The sequence below is a fragment of the Halichoerus grypus genome, chromosome 1 (genome assembly GCF_964656455.1).
Source record: "Halichoerus grypus chromosome 1, mHalGry1.hap1.1, whole genome shotgun sequence".
Taxonomy (NCBI): Eukaryota; Metazoa; Chordata; class Mammalia; order Carnivora; family Phocidae; genus Halichoerus; species Halichoerus grypus.
In genome coordinates this window covers 211,820,360-211,831,456 of record NC_135712.1, presented here as the reverse complement: position 1 = coordinate 211,831,456, position 11,097 = coordinate 211,820,360, and the positions used below count along the sequence as shown (strand labels likewise).

The 11,097-nt window shown below is 57.7% G+C and overlaps 1 protein-coding gene across 1 annotated transcript; it reads right to left on the bottom strand.

The window, feature by feature from the left end:
- Window positions 1-1,069: 1,069 nt before the first annotated feature.
- Window positions 1,070-6,037, bottom strand: TUBB4A (tubulin beta 4A class IVa). The gene is made up of 4 exons (XM_036120658.2): window positions 5,883-6,037; window positions 5,257-5,365; window positions 5,033-5,143; window positions 1,070-2,595 (listed from the first exon to the last, which is right to left on the bottom strand). Exons 1-4 carry the CDS (start codon window positions 5,937-5,939, stop codon window positions 1,538-1,540), a joined length of 1,335 nt encoding a protein of 444 aa, XP_035976551.1. The 5' UTR covers window positions 5,940-6,037; the 3' UTR covers window positions 1,070-1,537.
- Between the last annotated feature and the right edge of the window lie 5,060 nt (window positions 6,038-11,097).

The following is an 11,097-nucleotide window of genomic DNA, read 5'->3' as shown; positions in this document are numbered from 1 at the left end:
GCATGCAACTCTTGATCTCGGGGTGTGGGTGTGAGCCCTGCGTTGGGTGTAGAGATTACTTAAAAATAAAATCTTAAAAAAAAAAAATGCGGTCTTGGGCCCCACTCCTGCAAACCTACTAAACCAGGAACTCTGGTGGAAGCTGTGCTCTGGCCAAGTTTTCCTGGTGATTCTTTTTTTTTTTTTTTTTACTTTTTATTATTTTTTTTAAAAACGTAAGCTCTATACCCAACTCAGGGCTCGAACTGATGACCCTGAGGCCAAGAGTCATGTGTTCTACCCACTGAGCCAGCCAGGTGCCCCTTCTTGGTGATTCTTTTGCACACTAAGGTTTAAAAAATACTGGCCTACAGCCCACTCTCTCAGTCCCTCCAACAATGTGATAAGCCCCTAAATCCTTGTATTAAATCCTTTTCTGCTTAACATGCCTGCCACCGTCCTTGCTCTGAGCATTGGCTGATTAAGGGGAATCAGAGTTCTAGACTTAAATGTGTCAGAGCTTGAGCCCCAGCTCACCACTTAATAACCATGGGATTTTGGGCAAAAGACTCTTTGTGGCAAACTGCAGTTTCCAGAGAGGTCACAGCAGTATCTCCCATCCCATATGCCCTTCTGGTATCTTGCCTCTCTACCCTCAAGAGGTGGAGTCTACATCCCATCCCCTTGAACCTGGGTAGACCTTTGTGACCCTGTCGACTAGGAGTCCAGAGGGCACTGTGTGACTTCTGAAGCTAGGTCAGAAAAATGCTGTGTATTCTGCCTTGCTCTCCTGGGATGGTTGCTCGTGGGGAACCAGCCACCATGCTGTGACTGCCCCAGCAGACTATGGAGGGGAAGTGATGCCCTCCTTCAGCCCGCCCCTTCTAAACAAATGGAGGCTCAGAGAGAGCAAGTGGCTTACTTCACATGGTTAGCTAGCTGTGTAGCCTGCTCTGTGGGACGCTGAAATCTCTGCCCCGCTCCCCACCGGCCCCAGATCAGATGCCCCTTCCCCACCCACTTCCATCCCATCCCGGAAGGCTCACTTGCTGACCCTCCCGCAGGGAGATGAAAAATGCACTGGGCAGAAACAGGGCAAGACGAGTTTATTGCAGGTGAAGCAGAGGGGAGGGGGGCGGGGAGGCTTGAGGGCACAGCGCCCTTGGCTCACATGCTCCCAGGCTGCAGCAGAGAGAGCCCTCCACCACCTAAACGAGGTTGGCAAGAGCTGAGGGGCGGGAGTCAGGGGGGGAGAAAGGGGGGGCGCCCAGGGGAGCCAGAGATAAGGCAGAGATAAGAGGGGAGAAGGGCTCTTGGTGTCAAAGGAGAGGCCAGGTCCGAGGCGAGGGGAAGCTCAGCAGGAGGGGTCCACAGTAAACTGGGACTCCTAGGTCTGGGGGCACAATGGGGATCGTGGGGGAGGTCAGAGGTGAAGGAGAGGTCGGGGTGAGGGAAGGCTCCTGGAGCTCAAGGTGAAGCGAGGCTCACGGGTCAAAGGTCAGCTAGCCCCCCCCCCCCCCAGCCAAAGCAGCGAGGTTCGCGGGGGCGGCGGGCCGCCCTAGGCCACCTCCTCCTCGGCCTCCTCCTCGAACTCGCCCTCCTCGGCCGTGGCGTCCTGGTACTGCTGGTACTCGGACACCAGGTCGTTCATGTTGCTCTCGGCCTCGGTGAACTCCATCTCGTCCATGCCCTCGCCCGTGTACCAGTGCAGGAAGGCCTTGCGCCGGAACATGGCGGTGAACTGCTCGGAGATGCGCTTGAACAGCTCCTGGATGGCCGTGCTGTTGCCGATGAAGGTGGCGGCCATCTTCAGGCCGCGCGGCGGGATGTCGCACACGGCCGTCTTCACGTTGTTGGGGATCCACTCGACGAAGTAGCTGCTGTTCTTGCTCTGCACGCTCAGCATCTGCTCGTCCACCTCCTTCATGGACATGCGGCCGCGGAAGACGGCGGCCACGGTCAGGTAGCGGCCGTGGCGCGGGTCGCAGGCGGCCATCATGTTCTTGGCGTCGAACATCTGCTGCGTGAGCTCGGGCACCGTGAGCGCGCGGTACTGCTGGCTGCCGCGGCTGGTGAGCGGCGCGAAGCCGGGCATGAAGAAGTGCAGGCGCGGGAAGGGCACCATGTTCACGGCCAGCTTGCGCAGGTCGGCGTTCAGCTGGCCCGGGAAGCGCAGGCAGGTGGTGACGCCGCTCATGGTGGCCGACACCAGGTGGTTGAGGTCTCCGTACGTGGGCGTGGTCAGCTTCAGGGTGCGGAAGCAGATGTCGTACAGGGCCTCGTTGTCGATGCAGTACGTCTCGTCCGTGTTCTCCACCAGCTGGTGCACCGACAGCGTGGCGTTGTAGGGCTCCACCACCGTGTCCGACACCTTGGGCGACGGCACCACGCTGAAGGTGTTCATGATGCGGTCCGGGAACTCCTCGCGGATCTTGCTGATGAGCAGCGTGCCCATCCCGGACCCCGTGCCCCCGCCCAGCGAGTGGGTCAGCTGGAAGCCCTGCAGGCAGTCACAGCTCTCGGCCTCCTTCCGGACCACATCCAGGACGGCGTCCACCAGCTCGGCGCCCTCCGTGTAATGGCCCTTGGCCCAGTTGTTGCCGGCTCCCGACTGGCCTGCGGAGGGGAGGGGAGGGGAGGGGAGGGGGCATGCCGGGCGGTTACGGGGAGGGCTCGCCCTCAACGCCACCCCGGCCATCCTAGCAGTTGAATAACGAAATTGTTATTTCATCAGTATCGTTGTTAGTCCTCCTCTCTGCTTCCATATTTGCTTCTCTTCATCCAGCAGCCCAGAGGGATTCTGGTAAAACCGGAATCGATTCATGCCCCACTTTGGCTCAAAGCCATCCTGCTTTAGCTCAAAAACCAGCTCCATCTTTGGGTGAGAGCCCAAGTCCTCCCCTCAGCCTGCAAGGCCCTGCAGGACCTGCCACTTCCAACCCCCTGCCCTCACCTCCTCTCTCCCTGCTCTGGCTCACTCTGCTCCAGCCACAGGGTCCTCCTTGCTGTTCCTCCAATACACCAGGCACAGTCCTGCCCCGGGGCCTTTGCACATGCATTCCCTCTGCCTGAAATGCTCTTCCCGCAGATACCCACGTGACTCTCTCACCGCCTCAAGGGCTTTGTCGCCCTCAGTGACGCTCTCCCTGATCACGCTATATACAACTGCAACCGTTCCCATTTTTTATTCCTCTTCCTTGCTTATTATTTTTTCCCCCAAGACACTGACAGACCTATGCTGTCCTATTAATCATGTTTATTGTCTGCAATCTCACAGGGAAGTGTGAGAGCTCCAGGAGGACAAGGATTACTATTAGAATAGGGGCTGGTATTTTCACGAAAAGGTAACATTTCTCATCCCCTCCTCTGACTCCACCCTGGTCTGATCTCATCAACCCTGTCCTGGACTGGCTCCCATCCTCATCTCCATCCTATACCCCCAAAGTCTGTTCTCCTCCAAGCAGCCAGAGGGCGCCTGTGAGCACCTGAGTCAGGTCCTACCCCGCTAACCAAAACCCTCCAGGGCTCCCACCCCCTCAAGATACACGCCCAAGTCCTCCCTGCAGCCCACAGGGCCCTGAATAACCTGCCCCCACCCTGTCACCTCCCTGCACTCGCCTCCTCCCTCTCTCCCCCTTGCTCAATCTGCTCTGGCCACACAGACCTCCTTGCTGTTTCTCTGGCACACCAGGCCTGATGCCGCCCCAGGACCTTTGCACCTGCTGTTCATGCTGCCTGGGATGCCCTTCCCCCCAGGTATTCACATGGTTGACTCTTCCTTCAGGTCTCTGTGCCATGTCACCACCTCAGAGAAAACAGGATTGCCAGGCAAGCTGGCTCCTGACTCCACACTTTTACCGCTGCCTCCCCCACCCTCTCTCCCAGGGGCCATAGAATCTCTTGGCCCCAGTGGAGCCATCCATGGTCATCCTAGAATCCCTCACACCCTTTGGCCAACATTATTTAGTCCTTCCACAGCCAGGTCCTGAGGACGTATTGTATGCGATACCCACGCAGGAGCATCATTATCTTGCTGAATCATCACACAGACCAGAGAGGGGAAGTTGCTTGTCCAAGGTCACACAGCTTGTCGTGTCAATGCCTAGACTTCAGACTCCATAAACCTGCTCTGGGGAAGAGAGGCGCCCGGGGTGCTGGGGGAGAGGGTGGAGCTTGGGGTCTGAGGCCAGGTGGGCGTATGCAGCCAGCCTGACCTAGGAGGCACTGGGAAAGGTTTCAGAGAAAGATGTTCACAGAGTGTGCTTGCTCCTTGAACCCGAGTGCCGCAAATGTGTCTGTTGCCTTCATTTGCTGTTCCCTCTGTCTTGTACATCTTTCCTCTCTTCAGTGCCTCTTGGTCAGCCTGGGTCCTACTCATATTTTAGACTGCAGATATTGATGATGACGATGAAAACAACACATGCTTATTTACCTTTTGCTCTCTGTGAGGCATTGTTCTAAGTGCTTTATGCATATTAATGGCTTTAAGCCTCTCGATCCTGATGAGTAGGCTTTTTATAACCCTTGTTTTAAAGATTTGGAGACTGGGGCACAGAGAGGTTAAAGAGCCCAGCTAAAGTCCTCCAGCTGACTCAGTCAGTGGCTGAGTTTTACTTATTTATCTTCTCTGTTGCCCATCTCCCTCCACCAGGAGGTTGGGTCCAGTGGGGTAGTGAGTTTCGTCTGCTTTGTCCATCTGGGGGTAAGAGTAGGACCTGGTATGCGGTAGGTGCTCAATAAGTTATTTGTGGAGTGCATGAAATGGCAGAGCTGGTATTTTCACCCAGGCAGTCTGACTCTGGTCCATACTGTTAAATTAAAATGCCACCTCCTCCAGGAAGCCTTCTCTACACCCTCCCCCATATCAGATGTCTGTCCTGGGCGCCCACGGTGGCCTGTGTGTCCCGCGTCACAGCCCTGACTGCCCTGTCCGCCTCCCCCACTGGGCCGTGGGTCCCTGTGATTACCACGGAGTCTCCCATGCTATGTGGAGACTTTTCACCAAGCATTTGGAAGTGAAGGAACAAGGGGGCTTCCCATGCTTAGAACTCACCAAACACAAAGTTGTCAGGCCGAAAGATCTGGCCGAAGGGGCCAGAGCGGACAGAGTCCATGGTGCCAGGCTCCAGGTCCACCAGCACGGCTCTGGGAACGTAATTTCCTCCTGCAGGGAAGCAGATGGAGGGCAGCTGGGGCGCGGGAGTGCCAGGAACCAGCATCCTGCTCCCTCCCGTCCTCCCCACCCCCACTCCGGCAGGTGCCCCACCCCAGCCCTACCTGTGGCCTCATTGTAGTACACGTTGATTCTCTCCAGCTGCAGATCACTGTCCCCGTGGTATGTGCCCGTGGGGTCGATGCCATGCTCATCACTGATCACCTCCCAAAACTAGAGGGATGGTGGTGGTTAAGGGCAGAGGGAGGGGACACAGGAGGCCAGGCCTGTCCCTGCCTCTCTGCGCCCACGACCTCCCACCACCTCCCTAGCTGCTACCTGTCCCCCAGCAAGGTGAACGGGGGACCCAGAGGCATGGTGGGGAGGCAGGGATGAGGCAGCAAGAAGGGAGAGGTGGGGGCGGGGTGGAGCAGAGTCATCACCTCAGTCTAGTCTGCTGGTGTCAGCTCGCCTAGGCTGCAGCCGCGGGGAGGGGCAGGGTCTCTTTGTGCGTGTGGAGAGGACAGTGGGCCAGCTGTGGCCAGCGGACGGAAGGCTGGGCCCCACCCCCGTCGCCCTCTTTGTTCCCAGCCTGGCCCTGCCCCTGCCCTCCTCCCCCAGCCGTCCCTGGGGTGCTGGCCTCCTTGGGGACCCCATCCCTCCGAAAGGCCCAAGGTGGGGGAAGCCCTGCGGAGCTGGTGGACCCGCTCCGCTCCTCTCGGCCGCCTCCGGCGCCCCAGCCCCCGCGCACCTTGGCCCCGATCTGGTTGCCGCACTGGCCGGCCTGCAGGTGCACGATCTCCCGCATGGCGGTGGTGCTGATGGTGGACGCGGCGGCGGCGCTGATGTGGGAGCTGCGGCGGCGGCGGCGTCGGCGGCGGAGCACGGGCCCTGCGCCCCCGGGGCGCCTCTATATGAGCGGGCGGGGCCCGCGTCACGGCCGGTCACCGGCCCGCTCCGCCCCCTGGTCCCGCCCCGGGACGGAGGGTGCGGGGGTGGAGAGATCTCCTCCTCCCCCCGCCCCCCCAGCGGCCGGGAGACCTCCGGGGGCACGGGCTGGGGCACGCCAGAGCGCCGTGCACCCCCACCGCGGGCCGTGGGGTGAGACCCCTCAAGCTCCACCATACCATCCCCTCCCTCCCGCCGGCTCCCAGCCAGGCCTGGCGACCCGGGTCCTGCGGAGATTGGGCGGGGGAAGGGAGAGCGCCGGGTAAACAAGCAGCGGAGACAGCCGGCCTCCCCCCGCGCCTCCTCCCGCCCGGGGCGGCCCTGCCTCAGTTTCTCATCCGTGGCCTGCCTCCCCATTCCGTTTGGGTCTCATTTGCCAGAACCCTTGCGTCAACCGAGAGGACTCCTAGTGGGCCCGTCTGGGGGCTCCGGAGTTGCGGTCTGTTTTGGGAGGGGGGCGGTCGGTCCCTGGAGGACTTGTCTTGAAGCTGCATAGTAAGGAACACCACGATTTTTCTTCCACGTTTAGCTGGAGATGTTTGTGGAAGCTGATGGAAGTTGTAGGGAACAGTGCGCTCCCCCTGGACACCTCTGTTGGGCTTTGGGTCCGTGGCAGGTGGGGTCAGCTCCAGCCTTGTCTGGGGTGGAACATCAAGGAGTAAGACTTATAGCTGGATTACACACGGAGTGGATGGGGAGCCCCTGGGGGCTCCCTTGCTCCCTCCCCTCCCCCCCATAGGCACCTCTCTGCTCCAGTGTTGTCATTCATTACAAGCCCTCGCCCTACCTTTGCGTTTCTTGTTAGTTATATGACCTTGCACGGGCCATTTTGTTTTTGGCTGAATTTCCTTATCTGCAAGATGGGGCGGTCAAGAATGCCTTCCTTCTAGAGCTAAGGAGGGTCCAAAGAGATGGCCCAGTTAACAATAAGCTGGCCCCAATTTTCTCTGCACAGAGTAAACAATAAATTGTAGCTGTTAGTATTACAGTCATTATCAGGGGCTGGATGAGACTTCCTGTGCTGACCCTCCAGTGAAGGCCAGACCTCTTGGGGCCACCTTCTCCTGACCTCTAGCTCTGCCATCCCAGGAAGCCTCCTCCACTCCTCCTCTGCATGCCCCGTGGTTTCCAGCTATTGTGGGGTGGGGGTGGGATCAGTCGGGTTGGCTATGTGGCCGGGACCAAAACCAGTGGCTTCTGGTTTTGACCCAGTGGTTCTCAACAGGGGGTGATCCTGCCCTCCTAGGGGACACTGGGCAATGTCATGCCTGGAGAGGGTGTGTGTGCGCGCTACTGGCATCTAGTGGGTGAATGTTGCCAAACATTGTGCAGTGCACAGGACGATCCCTCAGGGGCCCCAAGAATGATCTGGCACCAATGGCAGTAATGCTGAGGTCTGGGAAACCTTGTGCTGCCAAGTGGGAAAAAATTTAGACCCCCTAGCTCACACTGGATCCCAGAATAGATTTCTGATAGGTTAGACAGCTGTTATATGGTATAAACTAGGGTGACCCCCCAGGGTCCGTGAGTCCCTTCCTCTAACCGCCCCACTCAGATGTGTATTTAAATGTGTGCTGCATCCTAGGACCTCAGTAGGTCAGATGATTATGAAGGCAGTGTCTTTTGGTGGGGGGGGGGTCAGTGGGATTCTGTAACCCAGGGGATCTCAGCTGGGGCTGACGTGCCCCTCAGGGGACACTTCACAATGTCTGGAGACATTTCTGTTTGTTACGAGCTGGGGAATGCTACTGGCATCAAGTGGGTGGAGCCCAGGGATGCTGCTCAACACCCTACAAGGCAAAGAATTATCAAAACCCCAAATGTCAATAAGGCCAAAAGTAGAGAAACCCCGATTTAGACCTTTGAGGTTATGACCTAGTGTGTTGTTAATAATTGATCCCTGAGACATGGAGGTTCACTGGCCCATGTTAATATGTATCAAAAATTCATAAACTCCATGCTGGCATAATTTCTGTTAACATATCAAGAGTCATTTAAAAAAAAACCATACAAATGGAAGTGGCTCTGCTGGGAGGGGCTGATTTGGGGCTCAGTCCCAGAAAAATGGGGTTTCCTGTGTCACCCCACCAGGGCAGGGTTGATCTGGGTTATGGACTGAGCCCCAGAGAGCAGGGCTTCTTGGATTAGCCCACCTCGGAAGGGACAGTCTCTAGAGAGTATGGCCCTGTTGTGCCCTTGACCTCTCTCTGCATCAGGGCATCCCTTGGGTTCCCTGGTGGTCTTCGGGAGAGCAGAGGGAGGGCAAAGGGGGGAGAGAATGGAGAGCAAGGGTGGCCTCCTAGCACCTGGAGCTGCTGGGACCTGGCAATGCCAGAGAAGTAAAGAGGCCAGAGATGCAGAGAGCCTGCAGGGAGGAAGTGGGGAGGGGTTTGGGGTGGGCTGATGTCATCTGTCCCCCATGGCTGCCCCTCTGCGGTCTGGCCTCTCCTGGGCTTCCTTCCCTGGAGGTAAAAGTCAGGTGTACCATGGCCTCCAGGCAAACAGACCCTCCCTGGTAGCATGGTATCACCTACCACCCAGAAAGCTATCAAGACTCCCTGTGGGAATCCGGAGACCAGATTATATGGGCGGTGCCAGGAGTCCCAAGATCCGGATGTAGCCCGTGAATAGAGCCAGGGACAAGAAAACGGGCTGGATGGTGGGCCGTTAAGAACCAGGTTTTTTGGGGCACCTGGGTGGCTCAGTCGTTAAGCATCTGCCTTCGGCTCAGGTCATGATCCCAGGGTCCTGGGATTGAGCCCCGCATCGGGCTCCCTGCTCCGCGGGAAGCCTGCTTCTCCCTCTCCCACTCCCCCTGCTCGTGTTTCCTCTCTCACTGTGTCTCTCTCTGTCAAATAAGTAAATAAAATCTTTAAAAAAAAAAAAAAAGAACCAGGTTTTTTGTCTCCACGTGCCGGCCTGCTGATAGAGCTGGGGGGCAGGCAGCCCGCATCTTGAAGCCCCAGGAGTGGGTATGCAGAGGGACGCCACCCTGGGGCTGCATTTTTGCACCCACCTGCCTGTCTGACCCTGGGCAGCCATGGTGTGAGGCAGGGCGTTCTATCTGGCCAGTTTTGTATGGAAATGGATTTCTGCATCCAAAGAGGCTATCGGCTCTGGTCCCCCGAAGCCATCACCATAAGAGAGCTATGCTATTAACTACACTCGAGTGTTGGGAGAAATAGAGGGTTTCCCATGCGGTCAGGTGAGACCCTACCAGGAGGCTCATGCTGTGGCCGGGTACTCCCACCTCTTGTCCGTGTCGCATCTCCAATCGAACCAGGTTGGCCTCATCAGGGAGCCCTCAAAGAGCAGGGATAGGGCTCCCGATATTGAAATGGAAAACAGAAAACAAAAATCCCATTTTAAAACGCCGGGTTAATTTACTTCCTTGGAATGAGCAGGAAGAAGAGGGAAGTGGCTGTTGGGCATTTCAGGGAGCAATCAGGCATCAGCACTTGGGGAATACTCACGAGATGAAGAATTCCCTGAGACCTAGAACTTTCTGTGCACTAAATCGACCACCCTTTCTGAGGTCTGCAAAACCTGGGAAAGGCCTGCCTTCTAGTTGTGTGTGATGTGTCCACCATGTGGGGGCCACATTGCCACCCTGTCTGTGAGCCTCGAGGCATTGCCGGCGTGCACCCCAACCCCCGATCCACCTCGGGGCGGGGGGGATGGAGTCCGTTTTGTCTATTATTAATGATAATAGTGATGTTTCAACCAGATCTTGTTCGAAGTGCTTTGAGTGTGTCAGCTCGTTTATGTTTGAGCTCAGGAAACCACAACCCTAGGAGGCAGGTGCTGTTTGCGTGCCCATTTTACAGATGCGGAAATGGAGGCCCTAGGAGGTTGAGTATCTCACACACAGTGGAGGCTGGGAATAAAGTCCATACATTCCAGCTCCAGAGCCCCTGATGGTTTATCACGACGGCGGTAGTTACTTTGTTACTTGGTCTTTAAAAAAAGAAAAAAGAAGAAGGGCTGGCAGTTGAATGGGCTGTCTTTCAGGAGGAAAATGTTGCCGGTGTGACCAGTAGCTGGTGTGAGCCGTGTGACTGTGACGTGCTCCTTGGCCTGGCCTCTGTCTATGCCATTGTGTCTGCCCACCACGTTGCCCGGGTGTTCTGGGCTGACTCCGATGTGTGCGATCTGATGCCACCACCCAAGTCTGTGCTTGCTTTGTCCTCTGGGCCCGTGGGTCACTGACTCCTTTCCAGAGGCTCCCTTAGACCTCCACCTCCACGGGGTCTGGTTTCCCTCCCCCCTGCCCTGGCAGAGCCCAGCCCCGGGCATGAACCCAGCCTGGCACGGGCCCTCTCCAGCTGCAGAGAGGGGGGCGACGGAGAGTTCTGGAAGTTGCTGTTCCAGGACAGGGATGCTGAATGAGCCTTAAGAAGAGATAGGCCCTCCCCATTCTTGCCCGCCCAACTCCAGGGGCGCACACAAGCTCTATGGAGGCCTGGTACTGCTGACACTGAGCATGTGGGAGGGGGTGGGGGGACAACGGGGCATTCTCTGGCCTTGCCTGGCATGTGGCCAGCCTCCCACTAACACTCGCCACCAGATACACCATGGAGTCCATCCCCACGGAGGCGCGCTCAGAATAGAAGGATTTTCTGGGAGATGGGTGGGGGAGGGCTGACACTGGCCGACATCAGATGGGGCTGGGGTGTGGTGGGGCTGCCTCCTGGGTTCCTCTCGTTGCCCACCCACTTGCCTGGCATCGAGGACATCTTCGGGGTGCCTGGTGCAGGTGTCATTGGTGATGTAGCTGTTCTTTTGGTTGGAGGAAGCCGGGTCGGGCAGGAAGTGGGGCCTCAAGTGACCCGTGGGTCATGCCGCCAAATATGAAGGTGCCCAGATGCCCGGAGACCGTGGCCACGTGGTGCTGCCGGTGAGCTCAGATGCAGGTCCTGGACCCAGGGCATCTCTCCCCGGCTGATCTGTGAGCCACACTGGAGTGGGGAGGGCTCAACACCACGGGGCAGGGCTGCCACAGGCGTGGGAAGTCCCCA

Coding starts and splice junctions, on each gene's coding strand:
- TUBB4A (XM_036120658.2), bottom strand. CDS start 5,939: ATGCGGGAGATCGTGCACCTGCAGGCCGGCCAGTGCGGCAACCAGATC. Junction 5,366..5,882: donor GCAACCAGATCGGGGCCAAG/GTGCGCGGGGGC, acceptor CCATCCCTCTAG/TTTTGGGAGGTGATCAGTGA. Junction 5,144..5,256: donor GTACTACAATGAGGCCACAG/GTAGGGCTGGGG, acceptor GCTTCCCTGCAG/GAGGAAATTACGTTCCCAGA.